At 39.3% G+C, this 27,397-nt stretch overlaps 4 protein-coding genes and 1 pseudogene across 4 annotated transcripts; 1 reads left to right on the top strand and 4 right to left on the bottom strand.

Moving 5' to 3' along the window:
• The first annotated feature begins 1,570 nt into the window (after positions 1–1,570).
• LOC148977129 (uncharacterized) lies at positions 1,571–4,054 on the top strand (annotated as a pseudogene).
• A 1,717-nt stretch (positions 4,055–5,771) lies between these two features.
• LOC120479419 (serine protease HTRA2, mitochondrial) lies at positions 5,772–10,349 on the bottom strand. Its single transcript, XM_039671838.2, has 8 exons — positions 9,721–10,349; positions 8,529–8,733; positions 8,130–8,324; positions 7,970–8,002; positions 7,664–7,772; positions 7,507–7,576; positions 6,423–6,518; positions 5,772–6,335 (listed from the first exon to the last, which is right to left on the bottom strand). Exons 1-8 carry the CDS (start codon positions 10,161–10,163, stop codon positions 6,170–6,172), a joined length of 1,317 nt encoding a protein of 438 aa, XP_039527772.2. The 5' UTR covers positions 10,164–10,349; the 3' UTR covers positions 5,772–6,169.
• Positions 10,350–11,113: 764 nt separating this feature from the next.
• mrps26 (mitochondrial ribosomal protein S26) lies at positions 11,114–14,478 on the bottom strand. Its single transcript, XM_039671840.2, has 4 exons — positions 14,082–14,478; positions 13,771–13,917; positions 12,449–12,572; positions 11,114–12,171 (listed from the first exon to the last, which is right to left on the bottom strand). Exons 1-4 carry the CDS (start codon positions 14,300–14,302, stop codon positions 12,040–12,042), a joined length of 624 nt encoding a protein of 207 aa, XP_039527774.2. The 5' UTR covers positions 14,303–14,478; the 3' UTR covers positions 11,114–12,039.
• A 1,799-nt stretch (positions 14,479–16,277) lies between these two features.
• Positions 16,278–18,832, bottom strand: neff2 (neuronal intermediate filament family member 2). Its single transcript, XM_039671839.2, has 3 exons — positions 17,717–18,832; positions 16,837–16,961; positions 16,278–16,671 (listed from the first exon to the last, which is right to left on the bottom strand). Exons 1-3 carry the CDS (start codon positions 18,695–18,697, stop codon positions 16,611–16,613), a joined length of 1,167 nt encoding a protein of 388 aa, XP_039527773.2. The 5' UTR covers positions 18,698–18,832; the 3' UTR covers positions 16,278–16,610.
• A 233-nt stretch (positions 18,833–19,065) lies between these two features.
• On the bottom strand, positions 19,066–26,431 carry LOC120479422 (uncharacterized). The gene is made up of 17 exons (XM_089116866.1): positions 26,306–26,431; positions 25,855–26,199; positions 25,423–25,782; positions 24,576–24,677; positions 24,210–24,305; positions 24,012–24,113; positions 23,596–23,682; positions 21,856–22,017; positions 21,640–21,723; positions 21,405–21,542; positions 20,724–20,816; positions 20,432–20,515; positions 20,199–20,291; positions 20,024–20,122; positions 19,913–19,931; positions 19,685–19,739; positions 19,066–19,415 (listed from the first exon to the last, which is right to left on the bottom strand). Exons 1-17 carry the CDS (start codon positions 26,364–26,366, stop codon positions 19,305–19,307), a joined length of 2,091 nt encoding a protein of 696 aa, XP_088972992.1. The 5' UTR covers positions 26,367–26,431; the 3' UTR covers positions 19,066–19,304.
• Positions 26,432–27,397: the final 966 nt, after the last annotated feature.

Raw genomic sequence — 27,397 nt, 5'->3', positions numbered from 1 at the left:
TTGCCTCACAAATCAACCAGCTGGGCTCGCACAGCTCAGTTGCGGCTGCAAGCCATGTGTTTCTAGTGCACTTTGTGTGTGTGGAAGGCTTGGTCATTGTGTTTCCCAACACATAACTAAATACACGTTTAAACAAACTATTCTTATATATCCTTAAAAATGGATAGTATTTTCTGCCTGCACTTGAGACTGCCCAGTTCATGTGTTCAGGAGATGTGTGTTTTTCCCCCCAATTTCAAGGGGCTCCTTGTGGGTAAAGTTTAGCACAGTGTACACCACACTATGTTTGCCCAGTTCACGCAGTGTTTGCCCAACACAAAACACACAAACACAAATAATAACGAATCTAACAAATTCGTTTCGGAGGAAAAACCTCTTTCCGCAGAGAGAGGAAACCCCTCCGAACCCCCGCATGTCGCCTCTAGTGTGCCCACGAGATGGCGCCATTGCATCACAAATAATTCTGTTGGTCTCAAGACACAGCTCTGCTCTGTCCCGAGCGGGGACACTCGCGAGTCACGAAGCGGCTTGGCGAACCGTTCGGCTCCCGAGTGGGTTATGCGTACAATAATGCAGGGTTACAGATTGCAACTCGCAGTAAAACCCTCTCATTTCAACGGCATTCTCTTTTCTCACACGGAAGAGAAAGCTTCTCACATTCTGGAAGAGGAAAATTCATCTCTCTTAAACAAGGGAGCGATTCAGGTGGACCCCCCCAATCTGATGAACCAGGGTTTTTATTCCCGGTATTTTCTGGTTCCAAAGAAAGGCGGCTCTCTCCGCCCTATCTTGGACCTTCGAGTGTTGAACAAACATTTGAGGAAATACACCTTCAGAATGCTGACACAGGGCGCTCTCGCCCGTGCCATAAAACAGAACGACTGGTTCACATCAGTCGATCTGAAAGATGCTTTCTTTCACATAAGCATTTATCCTCCGCACAGGAATTTTCTTCGTTTTGCCTACCAGGGCATATGTTGCGAATTCACAGTTCTTCTGTTTGGACTCAGTTTGAGTCCCCGGTCTTTCTGTCTGTGCGCGGAGGCGGGCTTAACGCCTCTGAGAATAACAGGTCTGAGAATCCTGACTTACATAGACGATTGGCTCATCATAGCCGAATCGAAGGAGAAGGTGTTGCAGGACACCGGCCGTGTGCTCGCGCACATCACATCGCTCGGGTTCCAAGTGAACGTGGGCAAGAGCAATCTCACGCCCAGTCAGAATGTCAATTTCCTGGGTTTGGAGTTGAACTCGGTTGCCATGCGAGCGCGTCTCTCTCTAGAGCGCGTTCGCTCTCTATGAGCTGTCTTTCACAGTTCAGAGAAGGGGCGAAAGTGCAATATCGCACATGTCTCAGGATGCAGGGTCTCATGGCTTCATCCACCCAAGTTGTGCCATTAGGACTCCTTAAGATGAGGGCGTTCATGAAATGGGTTTTGTCGCTACATTTCAGCCCGATTCGCGACCTTTGCCGCTCGGTTACAGTGACGCGCGCGCGTGCACTGCAGCCCTGCGCCATTGGAAGAACGCAGACTTTTACGCATGGGGAACCCCTCTCGGGGCGGTTACGATGCGGAAAGTGGTGACGACAGATGCATCCTTAACAGGCTGGGGTGCCACCCAGGAGGGCAAAACTGTGAACGGTCTGTGGCCAAACAGACTACGTTCAGCACATATAAATTATTTAGAGCTTTTTTACCAATTGTAAAGCTCTGAATCATTTTCTGCCTCGCCTGCAGGGACATCATGTGCTGGTACGGTTCGACAAAACCACGGCTGTGGCATATATCAACCGTCAGGACAGCTTGCGCTCGTCGAAACTTCACCTCCTAGCTCACAAGCTCTTGGTGTGGAGCAGACGGGTTTTCTTGTCGCTACGCGCGACTCACGTCCCAGGCATTCTGAACGTCGGCGCATCTGCTGTCAAGGGGAAACCCAATCTACGGGATTGGCGTCTTCATCCGCAGATAGTGGAAATGCTATGGATGAGATTTGGACGGGCGAGCGTAGATCTATTCGCCTCGCGCGGAAACTGCCATTGTCCTATGTTCTTCTCTCTAAGGGACGTGGACGCGCCCCTCGGGGTAGACGCACTGGCCCACCCATGGCCTAGAGTGCTCCTGTATGCTTTTCCTCCCCTGTGCCTGATATTCCCACATTGGCCAGGGTGAGAGAGCAGGGCCTGTCTCATTCTGATAGCACCCAGATGGCCCAAAGCACCGTGGCTGGCGGAGATAATCCCTCTGTTATACGCCGAGCCATTGTGCCTTCCCGTTCGCACGGATCTATTATCCCAAGCCAACGGTGAGATTTACCACCCCCAGCCGGACAGGTTGGCTCTCTGGGCCTGGCCCGTGAGAGGACGAACCTGAACGCACTTGGGCTTTCGCCGCGTGTGGTTACCACTATTCAGAATGCCAGGGCCGTCTCTACACGGCCCTTATATGGCTGTAAGTGGCAAGTGTTCGAGGGGTGGTGCGATGGGCGCAGTTTCACATCTTATCAGTGTTCAGTTCCTGATATTTTGTGTTTCCTTCAAGACCTCATGGATAAAGGCAGGTCCTTTTCCACCATTAAGGTCCACTTGGCTGCTATTTCAGCCTGTCATGTGGGTTTTGAGGGCTCGACCGTCGGTCAGCACCCTCGAATCCGTAGCTTTATGAAGGGTGCACGCCGCTCTTTGCCAGTCGTCAGGAGAACTGTCCCGGAGTGGGACCTCTCCATGGTGCTGGAAGCTCTGTCTCAACACCCTTTTGAGCCTTTGGATAGTATATCCCTTAAGCTGCTGTCTCTCAAGACAGCTTTGCTTTTGGCCTTGGCATCTGCTAAACGTGTCAGTTAGCTACATGCACTCTCGGTTCATCCTTCGTGCTCTAGTTCTCTCTTAGTGGAGATAAGGTCTTCCTTAAGCCTAACCCGGCCTTCATGCCGAAGTGCTTCCCTGCGTTCACTTCGGAGGTGTTGGAGCTGTCCGCTTTTCACCCTCCACCTTTTTACCTCTCTAGAGGATCAGAGGCTGAACGCTCTGTGTCCAGTCCGTGCCTTACAGGCATATATGACCAGGACGAATGCTTTCCGGTAGAGCGACCAGCTCTTTGTTTCATGGGCTCCCCCTCACTTAGGGAGTCCAATTTTGAAGCAACGCCTCTCACATTGGGTTGTGGATGCTATTACCATGGCTTACAAAGCAAAGAGAGTGCAACCCCCTAGGGGCATCAGAGCTCATTCCACAAGAGGTTTAGCCACCTCTTGGGCTCTGTTTAGGGGAGTGTCACTGCAGGACATCTGCTCTGCTGCCAGTTGGGCTTCTCCTCATACCTTCGTGCGCTACTACCGGCTGGATGTCACCAGTACCTCGGTAGCACATTCGGTTCTAGGGGTCGGGTCGTCTTAGCCCCTCCCTGCTGTAACCCTGTTGGTATATATATACCATTAAGAGTGAATGGGCTGACTGGCCATGTTCATTCCTGTCACCTATCATTTCTTCCCCTTTCGGGTATAGATTATGTCTTGGTGGGTTGGGGTTACTATCTCGCATGTGTCCCATGCGTATTTCATGTCCTGCTTGTCCACATTAGTTAGGTGTGGTTTCACCATCGCAGGCTCATGATTAAGGGACGTGTCAGGCACCGCCTCCCTGAGGTGACCGTCCTTCTCTGGCTTCAGAACCTCACTGTGAGTGTATTGGGCAATCGGGGAGCTGTCCATGTCTCTCCCATAGGTGGATCTCGAACACGAGATGATGAAAGAGAACAATAGGTTACTGTCGTAACCCCGGTTCTCTGAAACATCGAGTGGAGAGATCCACCAGCTTTGCCCCGCTTGCCGCACGAGAAGCGAATATACTTACTGAGGAATAGCAGCGCGCCCAGATGTTATATGCCCGTGGGTGAGGGGTGTGGCCTCATCGGGCACTGGCCGCGCGCTTCTGTCTGTCTAGCCAGACTTGGTGCAATTGGATGCTTCTGCAGAGGTCAGGTACGGATGCCCTTCCCATAGGTGGATCTCTCCACTCGATGTTTCAGAGAACCGGGGTTACGACAGTAACCTATTGTTTTCACCATCCAAAATCTTATCAAGTTTTCAATTTTTTCCATTTTCATACATTTATAATGCTACTTTGTGTTATATAAACTTAGCAGTTAATTACCATGGCAGTTTATTAACACCGCTGCAAGGGTTTCTAATAAAATGGTTAAGGGAATGATGTTAAATTTGACCCTTTATTCTCTCTTTCAACCACTAATCAATCTCTCCATATTTTTTCTCTCTTTGGGAAAGTCTTGAAAATGATATGGATTTTTGCCATTGCTATTGTTGTAAATAGAGAACGTGCCTACAAAAAAAAAAATGATGTTAGCTCTCGTCTCCGGTCTGACTTCTGGAAACGTGTAAACGGTTCATCACAAAACCCCCATGTCATCAAAGATATATCTTTCTTACTTCAGTCAAAAAGAAATTAAAGGGATAATTCACTTTGAAATAAATTTTTGATATGTTTTAGCTTACCTTAAGGGCATCCACGATGTAACTTAGGTGTCTTTGTTTCCACAGCATTTCCAATCTTGACATTTTTAGGTCAAACCGGTGTTGTCTGTCAGTCATATAATGCAGTTTTAGGGGGTCCACCTCAAAGAGCATGCACAGAGAAGTCCAAATTAAACATGATTTAATGACTCGTGAATGTAAGTACACACTGATGGCCTAAGGCATGAAAGGAGCGGTTTGTGTGAGAAAACGATCAGTATTTATATAGTTTTTACCTCTTGTTAACAGCCGCCGAACTGATCTGAATCAGATGTCCAACTGAACCGAACTGAACCGTCTCCAGACGTTCCGCCGGAAGTGATCTCTCGCGAGTCTACGTCATGCATTGTTTACATGGAGATTTCGGAGATGGAGATTTTGAAAAGTTTTAACTTTCACTAAACATATTTAGATATATCGAAATCATCTTTATGTTAATTATCAGCAAAAGTCAACTACTCCTTTAACAAGTTGATATACATTTTCTGGATCAAACTCTTATTTTCAAAATAATTTTGTTACATGCGAGCTCTACACATTCAAAATGGAAATTCAGTTACCACAAAGCAGGACGCAGGGTAACAATTCTAAAGTCATCTAAACTGAAGACTAGGGTTGGGTATCGTTTGAATTTGAACGATTCTGATTCCGATTCCTTGTTTCGATTCCGGTTCCTAACGATTCTCGATTTCGATTCTTTTAAGAGGCAGGGTCAAAAAAGTTTAGCTAACCTTGCTAACCAACGGTCTTTCTGAAGGTAATACTCCTTCTGTCACAAATACTTGTCACAAATTTTGTATTTTGCCGAGATTTCGTTAATTTTTAGAAAAGTGAAGCCACACTTTGGACCGCCGATGTAAGCTACTCATGTTCAACTCCCGCGGTTATGCCAACACTTCCGGTAGACGCTTCTTCGTTGATGTTGTTCAGCGGGTTCTTCTTCCGCTCAGCGGACTGTGAATATCGAAACTAGGAATCGAAATTTAAACTTTTGAACGATTCCGGAAAAAACGAAAAGTTAGTCCCGGTTCCAATCGATACTTGATTCTCGATACCCAACCCTACTGAAGACTCTAGAACTGATTCTACATATCAAAATGAGTCAGTGGGAGTTGATTACTTTGAATGATGGACATGAGCCAAATACCATGATTTTACAATGTTTTACTGCAAAATCACAGCTGTTTTTAAAATGTATTAAAATACAAATGTTGGAAAATGAGAAAAATACAAAACATCTGCAATGTCGTAATAGCACCCACTTTTATTAGGGAGGTCAAATGTTCATTGATTCTTTTGACAATCCCAAAAACGAATAATTAGTGGTTTTCCTTAAAAACAATACTGATACAGTGTAGCTTCCGAGGATATCGATATTAATCCAGTGCGGTTTTCAGTCATCCACACTAATTTACATACGTCCAAAAACCTGCACAATTAAAACATTTCAACTACATGATGTACAGCTTTGCTAAACAAACTAGACTGTTCAGTCTAGTCATTACCTTCTTAAATATTTTCCAATAATAATTTTTCCTCACATGGGTTCTCAAATGATCTCTTGCTTCTCATTTCTCACCATATCCTCAACAATAGCAATATTTCTTACTCTCTTTTTTAAATGCATAAACTTCACATAATGTCACTCTGTGAACTCTGGGGTCATGTTCAGCGTAAGGAGGTCTTCACCCCGACGGACCACCGCGTTTAAGCTGTCACTTGTCCTCACAGCGTTATAGATCTCCTCTGACGTGTTCACCTTTACCCCGTTTATCTCAACAATAACATCCCCTGGTTTCATTCCGGCTCTGTGAAAGAGGAAATGACATCAACAATAGGAGGCCTCTATCAACAGACTGAGAAGAGCGCAGTGGGGTCAGAGCATTGCTGCTTACCTACTGGCTGGAGATCCTATGATAACACGGTGGATAAGAACTCCATGAGAAACATCAGGAAAGGACATGTCACGCATCTTCAACTCTTCGATTATACTGATGGGAGAAAAATATACCATTTAAAGTTTGAAAAAGTCACTTGACTCAGTGACCATCTCACAAATACTTAAGGACCCAATATACTTCAAGCAAAATCAAAGAACGAACAACTGTCATTTCAAACAAAATCAGGCCAAAGCAAAGTTTGTTTCTGGAGTTTGGAACAGCTTGCCAAAGGGAACTTTTCAGAAGAGTTTGCTCTGGTTTGTAAACGCCTTTCGAACAACTATCGATTGAGTAATAGGTAGATTTGACACTGAGGGTATTATACTGTTACTTCAAGCTAAATGAAAATTGTGTGACGTCATTTTGAACAAAATCAGGGCAAAATTAAGTTAATTTTGTGTTCCTTTCAAGAGCTCGAAAAGGCTTGCCAAAGTGAACTTTCCAGAAAATGTCGGTAAGCCCCTTTGTTCTACCATTGGTATGTGGCGATTCCATAATCGGTATGTGAGCAGAGGCTCCGCCTTCTTTCTCTTGAGGACATTTTTTCCGGTTCACTTCTTCTGTTCAGTCTGTCGAGGTCAGACGTCCATGAGTAAAAATACGAACACACTGGAAAGTCACTTTAAAGTAGACATTGAAGTGGTACTTCTGATGAAACGAGACACTGTTTTTTATGTTTAATAGTGTAGCGCTGTGTGCTTTTAAGCAATATTTTGTATAAAATGCTATATAAATAAAAGTGCCGTGACTTTACTAGTGTGCCAAATTGCAGAGCTCAGGCAAACATATCCAAATCGCTTTGATCAGATGATTTTCTTATGCTTTCTTTAAAAAAATGCTAACTGATTTCTCATTTATATTTACATATTTATCTAACAGTCGCTCTCAGCAGAGTGGGCCGTGTTGGATGTTTGCTAACAGTATATCACGTATTTCAATCTTCTTTTTACCCCCAAGCAAAGAACGAAAAAGAACTTCAAGGTGAGTATATCAAGGCCTTTAGGTTCTGGTATAAAAAAAAAAAAAAACAGTTTGTCACCTGGGGGTCAAAGTCAACATCATCACTCCAATGTAACGCCGTTTTGATCCCGAATCTCCAAACCAGGACTCTGGAAACAACACATATATATCAATAACTGTCAATGAGCTCAAAAGAAATGATAACAAGAACCACTGAGGTCAAGGGTCACTCTTACTCTGCTTGTCTGCAGCACGCTCAAGGAAGAGGCGGACTCTGTCTGAGGGAATAGCAAAGGAAATCCCCGCAGTCACTTTCATGGTATTAATTCCGATGACCTCACCATCCTGAAGGTCACACAAAAAACGGCATTTCATTCCATGAGGCTAACATGTGTGACCAGTCATCAGGTTCTCAGATTGATCAGATATTTGTTCTTCAAATAAACAAATAAAATTTGATAAGCGAAATGGAATGCCTCAACTTCCTCGTTCTTAAATCCAAAAAGCACAAGCAGTATGTTATGTAAATGTCAGTGACTCACCAGGTTTATAAGGGGACCTCCTGAATTTCCAAACTGTAAAATAAACATTAACTAGTGAACGATGCGATATTATTCACTTAATGAAATAATTGTAATGAAACATATAGCGTTCATATACAATTACACCCAAATCCTCCAATGCCATTTCCTGTGCGCTTACATCTATGGTAGCATCAGTCTGGATGTAGTCTATGTTGGAGTTGGACAGGCCGAGTTCTTTACCACCTCTCTGGGCAGAGCTGACGATTCCAGATGTGATTGTGTTTTTAAGAGAAAACGGGCTCCCCATGGCAACCACGAACTCTCCCTGACGCACATCAGTCGACTGACCAAGACGCAGCGTGGGGAGGGGATGCTGGAATGAGAGACAGAGAGTATTGATGTGTCCAAAAATCGCATACTGAGTAGGTACAAACACACACACACTACCATTGAAAAGGTTTTAAAAGAAGTTTATTATGCTCACCATGGCTGCATTATTATTACAATTCAAAATAACTGTTTTCTATTTTCATATGTTTCAAAATGTAATGTATTCTTTTGATGAGCTGAATGGTACCTTAGCGTTGATTTTGATGGTGGCGATGTCTGCAGCCTGGTCTACATCCTGGACTGTGGCATTGTAAGTATCTCCATTGGTCAGTTTGACACGGACGCCACGCTTGTTGGCAACCACATGGGCATTGGTCACTATCAGGCCATCACTATTTATGATGAAGCCGGAGCCATTCGAGATAGGCACCTCACGGCCAGAAAAAGGGTGTCTATAAAGAACAAAGAATACAAAAAAAAATCAATCTACACGTTAAAGATTCAAAAGTTCTTGAAAGAGCCTAAACTGGTTTGCTCGACCAAGTCAAGTCAGGCTGTCTGGTCTGTTAGGTTAAAGAGTTAGTTCATCCACAAATGAGAATTCTGTCATTAACTAACCACCCTCATGTTGTTCCAAAGTCGTGAGACTTTAGTTAATATTCTGAACATCAATGAAGATCGTTTTGATGAAATCTGAGTTTCCCAAGCATTAGTCCCTACATAGACAGTTTTGCTGTTCCAAAAAAGATGGTAAAACTAATACATATATAAATTGAGCGGCCTAGTCCAAATTTTCTGAAGAGACATGATCGCTCTTTATGATGAACAGATTGATTTTAAGATTTTAGTCACATATAAACGTTCGTCAACTCACACATCAGTTGTGGTAAATGGAAGCTCAAGCATGTTCGCTTGATGTGTGAGAACCAATTCATTCTTGTGTGTCACAGTTTGAACTTCAGCAAGAACCAATGAGGTTTGTTCTCATGTATCAAGCAGGTTCAGTTGAGCTTCTGTTTTGCTGATCAATGTTTAGCTATATGTAAACAAAAGACATTTTTCTTCAGAAAATGTTGGACCACTCAATTCATATGGATCAGTTGTATGATGTTTTTATTTACCTTTTCGAAGCATCAACAGGGTAGTTGTAGCTGTCAATGGAGGGACAGAAAGCTCCCAGATTTCATCAAAAAAAAAAAGATCTTCATTTGTGTTCCAAATACGAAGGAAATATTGGAAGGACATGAGGTTAAGTAACGTTAATGACAGAATATTCATTTTTGGGTAAACTTTTCCCTTTAAGAAGGGTAATTTTTCAGCAGTTGGCCACGGTAGGAGACCATATTTAACAGACTGCGATACACATTTTAAACCAACTAAGACCATTTTAGGCTAGTTCAAGATGTTTTCAATGGAGCTAGTATTTTTGACAGACTCACCGTCCAACGATCTCGATGTAGACAACAGCAGGAGTGGACTTCTCAACCACATCCGCGATGAAATTGTACTTGTACCGCGGACTGTCAGGTTTAAATGGAGAGGCACATTGGACAGTAGGTAATATGCTGTCAATCAGCAAGTTTCTGACCGAAACTGTGCTCTGAAGGGCATCTTTATTGTTCTCGTTTCTTAATGAATACAAGGCTGCTGCTCCTCCGAGTCCCAGTCCAAAAGCGACTGCCAGGCGAGCGGTGTGACTGTCGCCTCCTGAACTCCGGTGTGAAACTACAGGTCGTACTTCTACATGTTCCTGCTTACCTGAAGAGGAGTTAGAAAAGTGTCCTAAAGGTCTTACTGTCATCACATTTGGTTGGCGACGGCTGTCCCGGAGACATCTCGTGAGCGTCCTAATGAGACATCGATGTACATGTGTACTTGCCATGTTGCATCAGATGTATTGTAGTAAAAAACAGTCAATCCAGATGGAAGCAGGGACTTGACCGCTGGGTCTAACACGTTATATTAGCTAAAGTTTCTTTGAAAATCTTTGAATAGTTCATCTTTATTATATATATATAGGTATATGTAGTTAAAATGGTCTCGGCTCGGCTCTGACTGACTGTAGAGTCTGTGACAGTACCGGAAGTGGTAGTTGGTCAACGCATCTGCGCATGTATGGACATGTCTGATGAGAGGATGAGAGTGGGAAATTATGGAAATTCCTGCTAGAAATTAGAATATCTGACAAGTCCGCTTTGTAATGTAAAACGTATCTCATTGGAAATATTTTCTACATTTGAATAGATAAAAGTGTAATAATTATAATGTCATTACCATCTAAAATATTATTCACGTAACTTGTATTTAATAAGTAATTTAATAACAATGTAGTATTCATATTAAGTATAACCTATTATTGAGCGGAATTATTCAATCTGCATTTATTTTGAAAATATTTCTATAACTTGTATTGACTTTTCACGTGAACGAACTAAGAGGTGGTCTGGAACAGGGTATGTGTGAAGCGGACGGAGTCGGAGAGAGAGTTCTCCTCCCTTTTCCTGAAATCGGTCCGCTCAAGCTCCATTCCGCATTTTCCATTTCATCTTTGCCTTCAGCAAACTCAAGTAGTTCTGCTTTTACTACAAAACCCGCTTTTCGTTGTGGCCAGAATCACACAAACTTCGCTCGACTTAATAACTAGTGGACAGTAGTGATGGGAAAAATGAAACTTTTCAAAAACTTCGAATCTTATAAAATGAAGCTCTGTTTCGAAGCGCTCAAAACACTACTAGCGCTTCAAGCTGATGACCCCTGCAGGTCAGACCAGTGTGTAGCAAATGCTGCAAAAACCCAGCAGCCTGCAGACATAGAATATTGGCATAAAACACCTTTTACAAATCAATTGCAAATGTTTTATTAAAGGTTTAATCAATTGAATGCAATTAACAGATAATCTAATAACATTAACGATCTGTCTTTATAACATGTGACACTGTATCCAATTGTAGGGCTTGTTCAATTTATATTGAGTTTTGAGCAGGTGAAAATTATATATATATATATATATATATAGGAATTGGTTTTTTTTTGGTGAACCACTAAAATTTCGAATAATTTCGAAACAAATATTTCGGAATAATTTCGGAAGGCTTGTTTACTTAAATCATGTGAAATTTTCAGTTTGATACTCATAGCACGCAACCCGCTATAACCACGCCATTGGGAACTTAACTTCTAAATGGAACTTATCCAGCCTATTACCAACATGTTTCTGATTCCAAAATGATCAATGTATATGATAATGTAATTTTCCTCCATAAATATCTATTGCTCTCACTTCTGCTTAGTCTCTTCTGCCTCTCTTTTGTCCTTCTTTCTTTATACTCCCATCTTCACAATCTTCTTGTTATATACAAAACACAATACTTACAATACTAGGATTGTATTATAAACTAGATTTAAAATGGTAGCTAGATAGACAGACAGAGACAAAATAATCCTCTGAAGTAAGTTAATTTCCTTCCATATTTGATCTATGATGAATTCACTAAACCCTTACAGGAATTTTTTGGTATTTTTAGAATTTGGAGACATTTTGAAAATGAGTTTCTCACATAACATGCATGCACACACAAAGATATCACTCACTACATCCACTGACTCGCTCATATCACTTAGAGGGTCAGAGGAAAAAGAACTCATGTGAATCAATTTTAAGACAAAAGAAAATTGTCCAAACGAACAGTTTAAACCATATCACTGACAGTGTATATTTTATGTACATAGGTATTTTTGTTCTTTAAATTGTGTATTAATCACTGTATCACAGTCCGTTTGACAACACGTCCTTCTTTATCAATGGCAAAATTGTAGTTTTTCGGGTTGTCAAGAGCCTCTTCAATCCGTTCATCTAGATTGTCCATTGTGATGAAGTCCTTTGCCTCTTCCTGAAACATGAATGCAAAGGGTTGAATCATAAAACCATCCTCCTACCCACCTCTAAACAAACAACTAATTTAATAAAATGTAATTATTAACTGCACAATAATAATAATAATAATAATAAACATTCTTTTCAAGAAATATCTCCAATAAATTAAAGCATGTCAATACAACTCATTCTAAGTTTAAACTTGGACAAAATGTACAAACAATATACCGTTTGTCAGAGGTCTGATATTTTTTTGTTGCATTCTAATCATTGCACAGTACTGAAAGATTCACCTGTAGTTGAAGAATTTGTCGTTCTTTCTCTTTAATGTAGTCCTCCAGCTCTAGCTGGCGTAAGAGGATTGCTTCTCTCCTTTTCAGTTCCGCAGCCTCAGTCTCCTTCTGCACGCGCTGCTCTCTGCAAGACCAGATGATACACATCCATTTTAATCAGCAACTGCGTCTCGCAGTACTACAAACGAATCAGAGGGCATTTAATGCTAAAGGGCCGTTCACACCAAGAACGAGACCTATTTTGATAGCGATAAGGATATATTTCTAAAAAACAAAAAGCTAAGAATAGTCCAGACCACAAATATAAAAATAATGGCACAGAGACGAAACGATATAGAACGACTTTCAGAACGTGTTTTATTTTTATTTTTACATAAAAACACTGACACCCAATTAGAATCCATTCTGCTTCAAAGAGCTCACATATTTAAAGCGGCAGATGATAAAACTGCAGCACACAAAACTGCAATATATTATTATTGGTGCTTTTTCTAATGCTGTAAGCCCTTCTTTCATTTGTGGAGCAAAAAGCAGAATTTTAATAAATTCACACTCGCTCTCATCCTTATAAATGGCAGTGAATAGCGAACAGCATCAAGCTTTTTGAAAAAGATGAAAAAGTATCAAAGAATGACCTTGTACTATATATTCCAAGTATACGATAGCGTTTGGTGAAAAACAAACAAAAATGTAATAGATTATTTAACGAAATTCTTGACATTGGCCGTTGGTCTTCTCTACACGGCTGCATGATGTGTGAGACTCTATTAGTGCCGCAGTTCACTTCACTTTGCCTCACCCAGAAAAAGTGAGAAATCAAGATAAACAAGGTACATGGGTTGTATTTTATCTTGTTTTTGTTCATTTTTTGTTCATTAATTTTTACAACTATTGTGCTTTTTATGGGCGAGTCGAAGTGAACTGCGATGCTAATAAGAGAAGACCAAAGGCCAAGGTCAAGAATTGTATTAAATAATACATTAAATTTAATTTAGTTTTTCACCAAACCCTATCATATACCCCCAGAACACTTGGAATATACAACGCTTGTGGCATGGATTCATTCTGTGATACTTTCGCATCTTTAAAAAAAAAAGCTTGATTCAGGTTGTATTGACTGACATTATAAGGATATGAGTGGGAATTTTTTTTTAATTCTTCTTTTGAGGTCCATAAAAGAAAAAAAAGTGTATGCGGCATTAGAACAACAAAAACAGGATGAGTAAATGATAACTAAACGTATAAGCAAGCATCTCCCAGGCCAGAACTCATCACCTCACGACATAATTGATACGTCACTGTATCACATCTAAATAACTCACCTTATTTGACGTAATCTGAGGTTTTCAGCATCATTCCAGGCCATTAATGACCGATGCTCTTCAGCCTCCCTTTTAGTTCTCTCCTCTGCTGCAGAACCAACCTCATCTTCATATTTCTTCCTCAACACTTGCTCCTTGAACTCAAGTCTACATGCATGAAATGTTCAAGTATGTCAATTCGTCAATCTCAAACGGCAAAAGTAATAATAAAAAGAAAATTAGAGGGGTAGAGTGACCTTGGTAATTACAGATCTACATATCATGCCTGGAAATCATAATCAGTTTTATGATTTAAAGTCATGCAGTCTTACCGCAGGGCTCTTCGGATCAAATTGTACTCAGTGAAACGCTCCTTTAATACAACCATTTCAACTGGATCCACGGGAGGGGGAGTCTTGATTCGGCCCAATTTTGATTTAGCTTTGGGGTCTGTGCGAGATTTTCTTCCCCTAACAGTTTCGACCAAAACTGTATTGCGAGGAGCGAGAAGACGGACTACAGGATCATGGCACCGCGATAAAGCCCGCAACATGTTGAAGATTATATATAGTTATGATTAATGGTAAGCGTCTATACAATTAAAAGCTAAAATAATTAATGAATGAATATACTACAAGCACCAGATTCAAGCATGTCTATATAACATTGAGCATTTTCACATAGGCCGCCATGTTCTTGAACTTTAACCACGGAAGATGTTGCTTCACTCGATGTAGTCACGGCTGAGCTGAACACAAAGCGCTCTCTACTGCCTCGCGCTGGAAATAAACAGAACTGTCTGCGAACGATCGCAAGGTAAAATTATTTATTCTGTATTGATTCTATTTCATCTTAATAATGGTTTATGTTTCCTTAACGGTTTATTAAATGTTCTAGCCTACTTCGGAGGAAGAAAAAAGCGTTTAAAAGCGGTTGGAGTTGAGACAATCTTAATCTAGTTAGTTAGGCTACTATGTTGAGACAATCAGGTGGTCTTTACTGTCGGATAAAAATACTAACTTAAAGTGGATTTTGTAACATATTTCCATCATTCGTTTTTGATTAAACACCATTGACAAAAACGCATAATCTTCACACAATGTGAACAGCTGCTAATGCTGAGAGACTGATTTAAATGGAAGGCCATTTCCACCACAAATTAGTCAATTGAGATTAAATTATGAAAATGATTATTATTTTTTTTTATTATTAAATTACTATTTTAAAAATATGACGTTAAAAGTCGAAATTCTGATAGAAAATGTACAAATCTAAATATTTGATTTTTATCTAATTATTATGGCTGATTTTAGCTTTTAATATCATTATGACTTGTCATACTTTAGACTTTTTGTCATAAGTATGACCTCTTAATATGACATCATTTGGACTCATAAATATTTCACAATTTTTTTTTATTATTATGTGATGGAATGTGTTCATGATTTTATATATATATATATATATATATTAGTGGACATGACAAAACTTAGGGTCAGTGAGTCAGACTGAATCAGTGACCACTCTGATTTATATTGGTTTTGTTCACTAAAAATTATTGTATCAAAAGAGCCAGTTCGAGGCCTTCAGCATTAATTGAAAAAATGATTATCCATTATATCCGGCATCCATTATATCATTTTAATGAGCAAGTTTCTGTCTTGCACACAGGCCCACACTCAAACACACAGCAGAAGAGGTACTGTTGCTTTATTCAGCGTGTATTTAAGTACAAACATACAGCACCATTCAGTTCAGAGACTGTCATGATAAACAGACTCGGTTCCTTGTTCATTTTCAAATTACTGATAATTGACTAACATTATAACTTAGATGACACAACAAAAGCAGATGAGAGCAGTTGCATTTGAACCACGAGTCTAAAAGCTCCAGTTCTAGAGCTTTTATTATTTCTACTCTTGATTTTTCAGTCATGCTTTTATCATGTCAAAAACTTTAAATGCAAAAGCAAAATAATCAAATATCCTCAACAAAACAAAAATATGAGAAGCAGAACACAGACAGATAGAAAACTAAATGTTATGCTACTACAACATTTTTAAAAAATAATACATTGTAACCTAACTAACATAGCTAAAACATAACTGTTGCACTAACGACATATAATCTAAAGAGCCAGGGATGGTGGACAGTATCCTGATGGCTGATTCTTGGTCTAATTTCAAATGAACAAATTGGCTTTAGTCGATTCCTAGCATCCAAAGCAAGCTGAGATCAAACAGGGATTCACCTCAACAAACAATTGGTTAAAAGTTTGCATATAGGGGATCATTGGTGAATCAGTGGGTGCTGGGAATCAAACGAAGAAGTTACAATTTAGCGAAAATCTCAATGGATTTATTTCCAGAACCATATAGTGTTCTTGAAGTGGAACCCACTATGGTTCTCCATGAGAATCGGCCAACATGACACTGAGCTCTGGCTGAGTGAGTGCTGCTCCTAGCGATGTCTGCAAGGTGGTCATTTTTCCATTTCTAGTGTAAAGAAGAAGGGGGACCTCCTTATGTGTACCTCTTGTGTGACACAAGGGCTCGTCTGACTTGAAAGCAATGATATGCTGAGGCTTAGTTTCATGGTTGGATGGTGTAATTTGGGTTAAGTAACTAATAAAGAACTAGGAGGTTAAAACAATAGTTATGGATTTGATTTTGACAAAGAGGGTCATAAATGGGGGGTCCAGTTTAGTCGTTTTTGGAGAGAAAAAGTAGGTTTATTCACCTATCAATGTTTGAAACTAGGTGACATTGGTTTTTAGGATCTTAAAGTGGGTCTCTCTTTCAGTGGTATTCAAAATATGAATATGATGAATGTGAGTTATTAGGATTTTGTGTTTTAGGGAGTTAGGCAAGGACTGGGAGGGTGGAATATGTAAATCGAATTTCTTCTCCCTCCAGGAGTTTCCTGTCAAGAAAAAAAAATGAAGGTCAGTTCAAAACAAACATGTTTGTGATATACCATCCAAGTTACTTAATTCAAGTTAGTACTCCCATATTTGTGATCCTACTTTTTAATTAACTGTAACTCTGATTAAAGAAATTAAAGGTGTACTTCTGTCAAGAATATTACCTGTAAGCTGCGATTTCAACATCCAAAGCCATCTTCACGTTAAGCAGATCTTGATACTCCCGCAAATAGCGTGACATTTCCTCTTTCGCATCAGCAATGTCGCTCTCTAGGTCACTTATCCTCCCCTAGAAGTTATTCAGAGAAAATTTCAAAGCATCAACTCATGCCTAAATGATTAACTGAAAGAAACATTCCTTCATATTGATACATAGTAGCATCATAGATGACAGATTTAGCTCATTAATACCTTTTTCCTCTAGAGAGTCAGTCTCATTTGTTCTACTCAGTGTGTCAGTCATGACTCAGCACTGATGGAATGAGTCAGCATCAGTAACATTTTTGCAACTATCGTTTGGACATTACAATGACAAAAGCACAGCAGAAGTATTCAATCAATGTTGAATCTGTAGAACAGCAAAGGTCAGCACACTGACTTATGTAAAGACTTAGAGACTCAGGAATACGTTTCCTTGTGGGGAAGCACTCTAGACAATGAAAATGTGCAAAAAATGTACTTTTATGGGTACAAAAGTTTATCACTGGGGCAGTACCCTTAAAGGGACAACTTTAAACATTATCACAGTAGTACCTTAAGGGTACATATTAATATGCATATTTTATAGGTAGATTCGATACAAAGTTGTCCCTTCGAGTGTACGGCTTCAGTGACCAGCTGTTGTACCTCTAAAGGTCAATTTTTTGCATATTTTGTCTGAGGATTGTGCCCCAAACACAAATAAAGATCTTCTCTTTTATCAATAACGTTTCTGCAGTCGATATCAGAATGACCTCACTTTTTTTCCAGTGTCTCTACAGAGGCATTTATCAGGTTTTATTGCACGTGTTGCAATTACGATTAACTACTTCCAGTGACCTATACCTGGTATTTGGTGACCTCAGAGTTCTGCGTCTCCTCTTGTTCCGCTAGTTGTGCATGCAGTGAATCGATGACGTTCCTCAGTGCTTCGACCTCAGCTGAACGGGACTGCAGTAGCCGCCGGTACTCAGTGGTCTCCTCGCGTACCAAGCGCACAGCCTCCTCCTGCTTATCCGTCAGCTCCACTGCGCTCGCCACCTTCCCCTGGAACCAAGCCTCGGCGGTTTGCATGTTGCGTCCAGCCAAGGTCTCATACTGCGCTCGGATCTCTCTGAGAGCGGCCGACAGGTCCGGTCTGCTTGTGTCCAGCTCCACGCTGAGGCTGGCGACCTGTAGCTGGACTCTCAACCCCTCCTGCTCCTCAGCGAACACTTGCTTCAGGAAGTCCACCTCCTGTGCCAGGGAGACAACGCTGGCCTCCGCATCGCAGCTGCACAGAGCGGCTTGGCCTGCCTCCTCTCGAAACCTCTGCAGGTCCGCCTCGGCCCGGCTACGCAGCCGTGCCTCTTCCTCCCAGCGCTCGTGCAGCTGTGCGTGCGCCTCCCGCAAGGCCTCCCTCTGTGCCTCCATGCGCGCTTTAGCCTGGGCCTCCTGGTGCAGCTGCTCCCTGAGGCCTCGTACTTCCTGCAGGTAGAGCTGCTGCAAGCGGGACGGCTGACTCTGCCTGCGCCGCAGGGCCTCCAGCTGCAGGAGCAGAGCCCGGTTTTGCTGTTCGAGGTGTCGAACCTTGTCAATGTAGGACGCAAAGCGGTTGTTTAAACCCACCAGCTGCTCTCGCTCTTGGACCCGCAGGTCTAACAGCTCGGTGTTCCCTACGGTCATCTGACTCGGGTCGCTCTGCTCCCAGCGCTGCAGAGGCTCCAAGCGCATCGGCCACCTGGAGGAAGACAAGGGCCCCCGGGAGAGCCGATAGGTGGTGGTACTGGAGTAGGAATGTTCCCTTCTCCGGGAGAGGGAGGAGGAGATGAATGGGTCAAAGCTCATGATGCAGGATTTTTTTTTTTGTTTGGTTTTCAAATGATGTTAATGTTTTGTTGGTTGAAGAAGTTTTTCTTTTTAAGTCCCCCTTGTTCTGCACACCATCAGTGGAGATGAACCGGCACTGCACCAGTTCAGAAATGCTGCAGAGCAGTCTGCTTTATACAAGACACACATACACACTCTCTCCACTCACACACAGATGCTCAGCCAATCAACAGCTCAGCAGTGTCATGATGCTGCTGATTGGTTTTGTGTTTCTTTTTTAGCTGGAGTAGCATATCAGGAGGAAGGGCTGATTTATACATTTTTATTATAGGGTCTATCAGTTTGAAATGTTACTCAAATGGCTATATGAATCTGTGTGTGAAAAATATTTTAAAGAAATCCATGCAGTTTGATTTGAAATATGGAAATGAACAATAATGTAAAGATAAGTTTTTCATATGCAATTATTTATACAAATCATTGTTCAAAGAATCAGCAAAACCACATTTTAGTTGTACAATAATGCTTGATTTTTCTATTAAAATATATACAATTAAATAAAGTTAGCACAGGAAGGTTAGCATTATAGCTCATCATACATTGTGTTATTGCTAAAACTAAGATTTTAAAGCTCTAGTTCTCGCTCTCCCAGGAATGGTGCCGCTTCTGGCTGACATCTTTGAGTTTCAGGAAGGTGAATCTCTGACATATTATCTGATGCACCTAAGTGTCCTTCCTGTAATGAACACAAACAGTTATTTTAGGATTTATAGGATAAATGTTAAGAGCAATAAAAGTTTAGTTCCCCATTTAGGAGTTTTTCCACTAGATTTTGGTATCAGAACCAAGATGATATTACAGCAATGCAATAACATGATTTTAAAAAGCGTTTAACATTATTTTAGTCCCTTACTTTTGTTACAGAACAACTAAGTAGTAAACTAAACAACATAAACCTGTGACTTCACTCTTTGCTATCAAATAGTCAGCCTCTAAAACAGTTACCTGTGGTGTGCACTGTGCCACAAAGTCCCTCAGCACAGTCAGCTCCTTCACTACTCTGAAAGATGATCAATTAACACTTGGTAAAGCAATTAAACAATGCAAAATAATGGCCTACTTATAAACTTTAGCTGTGAAAAAGTTCCATTCATCATATATACTGTTGGCTTCAAATCCTGCTGGTAAAAAAAAAAAAAAAGAAGAAGAAATTAAGGAAAAATGTAAACTTACTCTCTCCTGGCACCTTTCCCTGTAAATCAAGAGTAAAGCCAATGACAGTGAGCGGTGTCATTAACATTAACCGCTATTATACATAATTTAAAATATACCAATGAAACTTACAGTATGCATGGATCTGTAAAACCAGCCACACACCAGACATAATGCTTTCAAATGGCAGCACTATAACACGCAGATCATCCACTGTTCTCTCTCCCTTGTCTAAACAGAAGAATTTAGTGCTCTCTCCAACAGAACCGTTCAAAAATATAAATATTGTTTGGGTGTTGACACTTACAGACTTGCAGTATTAATTCTGTGGCAAGAGAAACAGAGTTGACCACTGGCAGGCCTGCCACCCCATACATGAACAAAGTAGTGTAAATGACATCTGCAAAAGAGGAAGAATTATTGCAGAATTAGGATGCATTTTTATGCCCTACTGATTCATTGAAAATGTTTACGAATTCCATTGGCACAAAGTAAGCAAAAATCTGAATGTTTCTTGACTTTCTTATCCTCATTTGTTACCAGGAACTGTTCTGTGGAATCGTGAGGGTGCAATCGCAGTTAAGACGTGGAGCAGAACTGTGACAAAAATCCATCCAAAACGCTCTATGATCAATAACACATTATAATAGTCAGGTTACAATTGCTGAAAAGCCATGCTATTCCATAAAAGCTAACAAAAAAATGTAAGAAAATATTTGGATGATATATTAGCATAAACCACACAAAACATTTAAGTAAAAATGCAAGCAATTTAAGTTTTTTTCAAAATGAATTGGGCAACTGATTTTGATAATATTTTAAACCAACTTACCGTTATTATACTCCAGAATCATGTTCAGATAATATAAAATAAACCCACTATGCCCGATGAGCGTGACAACCATAATGTTTACCCAAACTAAATCTAGGATAGCGAGAGACAGAAAGATCATCATTAATGCAGACAGCATTTTACTTTAACAAATATAATTTGGGATTTTAAGTCACCTTAAGATGACTTAAAATTTCATTAAAATTAGCTAAAATGACTTAAAGTCAAGATATTCCTTATTTTAATTTTTATTAAAGACATTCCTCTTTTTTTTGGCTCTGAAGAACCAGGATTTCCAAGGTCTTGGAAAACCTTGATATGAGGGGGCTTCATTTAAAACTCACTTGGAAAATTAATGTAATGTAAATTAATAAAATCTTAAAACTGTGGCCAATTTTAGAATGGATATGCATTTCTAGTTATGCCAACCTCAAAAATATTTTTTACAAAGCTTATACTAATTATAAACAACTGGAAAATGTATGGGGCCTTTGAATATTGTTGTGGACAACAGAGGGCCTTGAATTCAAAAAGGTTCAGAACATTTTCGTGTCCTAAAGCATTTTTTTCCTGACCACCATTATGATTTAACAACGAAACGGTTTAATATTCAATTCAAGTGGCCTCACCAGCCAGATGGAACATGACAAGTAAAATGAAAACATTTGTTTGTGCACTTACAACATCTCCATATAAGTGCATAAAGTTGATTTTTGTCAAGTTTTGAACAAAGGTACTGTCGAATTGCTGGAATTGGAAGAACTATGTATGAAATGGCAGCAGATATTCCCCCAAACGCATATGTCATTTTTATCATGGCTGAAAATAAAAACAGACACATTTTAATGACTGTCAGTAAATACATATGTAAAACAAGAGACAGATCCTGGATAACTTATATACAACTCCTACTTACATTCCTTAACGCTTGATGATCTATAGAGGAGGAGACGCATTTGAAGAAAGTTGCTTGACTGCATGAGAACATGTCCTAATGACTCTACATGACAAAAATCACACATTTGACCATTACACATTACAAGCCTAGTGGTTATCTGGAAATATGCCATTTATTCAATTTGTAGATGATTTCTAAAGCACAAATAATACAACAGAATACGTTATTACATACCTGTAACAAATCGAAGGGAAAAATTAACATCAAAAAAACGTATAAAGAAAACGTGGCTTATAGCTAGAAGAGATGCTGGCATGGATGACAGCAGAATAACCCCAACACTGACAAGCACAGCTTCACTCCACGGAGATGCATTCCACAGATCATGAAGAACAGCTACAAAAGAAAGATCATACAAGAATTACAAAAATCCAATACAGGGGCCCAGTGAATGTATTCTGCAAAATTTAAATTCATCTTTGATTATCAAAATGATATTAAAGTATACATTTTTTCCCTATTTGGAAATAAATTCTTCATGGTTGGAAATAGCTTGAATGTAACTATACCATAAAGATGCAAATTAGACCCCACCTCCACTCAACCATCTGATCCCAAAAGTACTGGGGAAATATGCTGGCACATACAGTTGAATTCTGAATATTTAGCAGTTTTTTTAATGGATTCATCAGGAGGATAAGAGTAAAGTGCATTGCAATAAAAAAGCCTATAATAAAAGGCATGAAAAAGCCATTCTGCATCGGGCAAGGAGAGAGAAGTTCTATGTCAATCTGCCAATATTTCTAATGTGGACAAAAGCAGTTTTTGAGACCATTTTAATATGGGCATCGAATGTCAACTGTGCATCAAAAATAACACCAAGATTGTGCACTTATGCTGAATTGGAATCCGTTGAAATAAAAAAAAAAAAGTTTATGCAGAGCCGTCGGCATACCAACAAGTAGAATTATGGTTTTTGACTCATTGTGAAATTTTTCTTTCATCCAAACAATTTGTAAGAAGTGTTATATAGAGTTAGGGTGCGTATAGAGTTAAATGTGTATCGTCAGCATTAAAATGAAACCCCAGACCAAACTTTCGAATGATCAGGAGGCAAGCAACATGCTAAACAGAATGGGCCCTAACACGGACCCTTGTTGGACACCCTGCTGTACCAATGTGGCTTCAGATTTATTTTCCCCAAACATACATACTCAGAAACTATCAGTGTTGAACCAATGAAATGGTTCTAATAGGTTATTTATGGGCAAATATTTCTGTAACTGACCATCAACAACCCATTTAGGGAGCCAGAAAAGGTAGATTCTTTATGGTCCTATAGTTAGACAGCGTTACACCCAGGCTTTTATGAACTGGTGTGATAGCCGCTGTCTTAAGGGCCAATGGAACCTTCCCAGTCATTATAGAATTATTGATAATTATGGTAGGGCATAAAGGTATTAAGCACTTTTTAAGAACCTCGGTAGGCAATTGGTCAAGAGAACATGTGGATGAACTCAGACATGACCAATTTTGAAATGTTGTGTCAATACCCAGTAACAAAGTTATAAAAGAAAATGGAAGGTGGATGCCAGTCTTAGGAGCCAGCCAGGTAGAGCCAGATTTAATGGAGCTATAAATGTTTTGGACTTTCTCCGTAAAAAAAAATTATGGAATTCTCAACAAAAGAAAGATTTTAGCTTTAAAGTTTAACATTTGTTGATGTTTTGTTCTTCATATCATTGTAATTTACATCATATACAAAATTCACCTATATGTACCGTAGTGTCCTGTCCATTAAAGTGTTCTTGCTCAATGATAGGAAAAGCCGAAAAAACCCTGCACGTTAACGGGATTGGTTACATGTTTGTGATGGGCAGTTTCAAACTGCAAAACTTGATTTTCACCTCAGGAGGTCTTTAGGTATTTTAACATAATAAATTCTTTACATTAAGACTTTAAAACTAGCCTTACCTGAGCAAAATGCAGTGGAAATCAGCAGATATGCAATAGGAATACCTGTATGTTCAATTATTTTGTGGATGAAACCTGGAAAATTAACTGAAAAAATAAAAATAATTGTTTTACAACCAATTTTTAAAAATTTTAGAGAACTATAATTTAAATGTAAACCATTTAATAAAAATGAAACTATATTCATAAAGTGATTTACAAATTTTTATTAGCTGACTCCATAACCTAACAGCCTTTAATTACTATAGAATTTTCCGGCAAAGTAAGAATTATTTTTTAGACCCAGGAATCTCTGGGCTTATCCCAGATCCCCAACGATGCATTTATGTACAATGTGATTTGAAATGTATTGCAGAATATATATATAATACAATATACAATCAAACAATGTCTTTCATTAAACTGCACATACATACCAGAAATTTTTTTATTCCAATTATAATAAGGGGCCACAAGAAACAATAAAATGATCCTTGTCAGATTAATTATTGCACACATTGTTACCTCAACCACAGACCCTGAAAAAAGCAGCAACAAAACAAAGTCATCAGAGGAAAAAAAAGATGGATAAATAAAACAATGCATGCAGACTTAGAAAAGTTAATGTCACATACCTTCAATTACACCCCACAGAATAAATGCAATACATAAACAGATGTTGGGACAGACGACTTGCAAATAATTTATGTACATGGGCTTTGTCCCAGTATCTGCAGAAGAACATACAGTAAATGTCATGTACAATCATTTAGTATGACTGTTTATTAGTGTCTTTATTATTGTTGCTCTACAGCAGGTTTGAATTCTTTTGGCATTACTCAAATCATTATCTTCCCGTTTATCACTGTAAGCTGCTTTGAAACAACTTGACTTGATATTAACATAAAGAGTGATGCAGTGGAAGAATAATAGAACCACAGTTTAACATCTTATTAATTTAATATAACTCTTTAAAGCATATTTCATATTGCTTGGCCTACCTTTTCTGCTTATATAGATTGCAACTGGAATACTTAATACAAAAGTCACAAAGAGGGAAATAAAGCAAAGCATCAGTGTAATGATGTGCAGAGCAGACATTCCTACATGAGAGAGACAAGGATTTTACTGGCATTAGATTTAGTTCATGTTAAAAAGAACGATTTGACATAACATTTGATTAAAAAAAAAGTTTTCACTACATAAAATTCTATACAAATTATATGTCCTACTGTTAAAATGTTTTGGGCTGGTAATATTTATATTTAAACATTTTTGAAAGGTTCAACAAGGCATTTTAATACAGTAAAGGCTGCAAAAAATACAGTAAAATTGAAAATTTAAGTAAAAATTAAAATACAAAAGAGGTTTTCTATTTTCATATTAGAATGTAATTTATTCCTGTGACGGCAAAGCTGAATTTTCAGCACCATTACTCAATTCTTCAGTGTCACATCACATGATCCTTCAAAAATAATTCTAATATGCTGATTTGCTGCTCAAGAAACATTTCTTATTACCAGTGTCGAACAGTTGTGCTGAGGTTTTTTTAGTATTATTTATATACACTTAAATTGATCAAAAGTGACATCTGAGACATTTAAAATATTTTTATTTTAAATGATTGTTTCAACAAAATATAAAGCAGTTCAATTTATTGCTTAAGTTAGTTCTAAAATTACTATTTTATCATAAGTAAAAGTCAAATAAATATATGTCAAAAGCATGTAATTACTATTATTATTTAAAAGAAAATGAAAACCTAATTCAAACTAATAATGCATACTTGCTGAATAAAACTTAATTTCTTTCAAAATCATTGTACAGTGTATTTCTCAGATGACTTACCCAACCGCCCTATTTCCACAGTAGCAGAGCCTACAGAATATTTTGCGTGGACTACACACATGTATTCTCCCTTGTCGGCAGTCTGGACGTTTTTTAGTCTCATTGAGAAGTTGCCTTTGGGAATTTCTTCAATGAAGAACTCTGCTCTGTCTCTGTAACGCTCGTGATTCGATCCTGAGAATATTGTCCCATTTTGGAAAAGCAAGACAGGGACGATGTCGGACTTTTTGTCCACCTTCGTCCACGTGACCTCGTCAAAGTGTTGAGGAGGAACATGCGAGTCAACCAGGCAATTTAGAACAACCTCCTCACCAACATGAGCAAACACAATTTGATCTCCTCCAGTCACAACAACACGCTCTGTCATAAGACAAATAATCATTCTAGCAATAATATAGGCATGTTTAAAGACTCTTGAAATTGGATACTTACCCACACGTTGAATTGTAACAGGGATCTCCCCAACATCCTGCTCAAAGTAAACTACACATTTGTAGATCCCAGTGTCCCTGACTGTTATATTTTCCAACAGGATTGAAAAGTTTCCTTTAAAGATCTGCTCAGGAAAAAAATGTGCTCTGTCACTGTAAGACGGATACTGAGCCTCGGGTCTGACCTCACCGTTCTGAAACAGGTGCACTAATTCCTCTTCATCTGTCTTCATCCACTCGACCTCCAGCTCCCCCACAGGTAATGGGGTTTCCACAGAGCAGGGCAGGATGATGGAACCCCCCAGTTGTGCAACCAGAGACTGAGCAGGTCCTTGAACCAAGAGCCCTTCAAAAACAAAACAGCAGTTCAGATGGGACTGTTAGTAAAGAACAGTGCACAAGTCATAAACACATAATGCAAGCAAGTATGGAACAAAGCATGTGATCCTTACCTTCAGTTGTAAGAAGAGCTGCGGCAGATATCAAGACTCTAAACATGTTTACGGTGCGCATATCAACAAAAATCTCTGAATTTAAGAGTAAAAATAAACAGCCCTAGTAAGAACAGACTTACATTATTAAAAGTTCTTTCTACTTTCCTTTTCTTCAAGTTGTGCAACATGGCCTTTGACCGAGGATGCACATGATTGACTTCATCCAGCCATAACTCAGCAGCTGAATTTGCTTTTAATCTCAGTTGATGGCTCGCTCTTGTTCTACTTTACCATTCAAAAGCTTGGGATTGGTGAGATTTTGAGTACTTTCCGGTTATCCGGACCCCACGATGGCCTACCTCTAACCCCGCACCTAAACCTGCCCGTCACTGTAGTTAAGACCAATCAGGGATGATGGCCTACCCCTAACCCCGCACCTAAACCTACCCATCACTGGGGTTAAGACCAATCAGTGATGACTATAGTTCTGAAATGGTATAGATTTTGTAATGTGTTAGGAAGAAGTCCCTAATGCTCGTCGAGACTGCATTTATTTGATCTAAAACGCAGTTAAAACTGTAATATTGTAAAATGCTATTACAATTACTATTATTACTTGAATATATTTGAAAAAGTCATGTACTCCAGTGAGTGCAAAGCTGAATGTTCAGCAGTTATTAACCCAGTCTTCAATGTCAAACGATCATTCAAAATTCATTCTGATTTGCTGTTCAAGAAAGATTTGCTGTTTTTATCAATGTTGAAAACACTTCTTTTGCTTAATATTTTTGTGGAAACAGTGATACATGTATATGAAAAACTAAAATTCATAGTCCTGAGTTGATGTTTGTCTTTGTGGCAATATGTGCCTGCAATTAACCATACATCTTTTGTTTCCAATAAAAATGTCAGAAACAAAATGTCATCATTTCCACTTCAGTATGCACTAGTGAATTCACTGGGAGACAAGTGAACACAAATCATCATTATCAGCTCTAGCTCTGGAATTAAGAAAAAAGATGTCTAAGCTACCTGACATTTGAGAGCAGGATACCATTTGCCTGGAAGACACACCCTCCATTGTAAGCATTATCTCTAAACTCTTAAAAA

Source organism: Pimephales promelas, chromosome 11 (assembly GCF_988280905.1).
Source record: "Pimephales promelas chromosome 11, fPimPro1.hap1.1, whole genome shotgun sequence".
In the NCBI taxonomy this organism is placed as follows: domain Eukaryota; kingdom Metazoa; phylum Chordata; class Actinopteri; order Cypriniformes; family Leuciscidae; genus Pimephales; species Pimephales promelas.
Note: the sequence above shows the minus strand (reverse complement) of the source record. Positions and strands in the feature narration are given on the sequence as shown.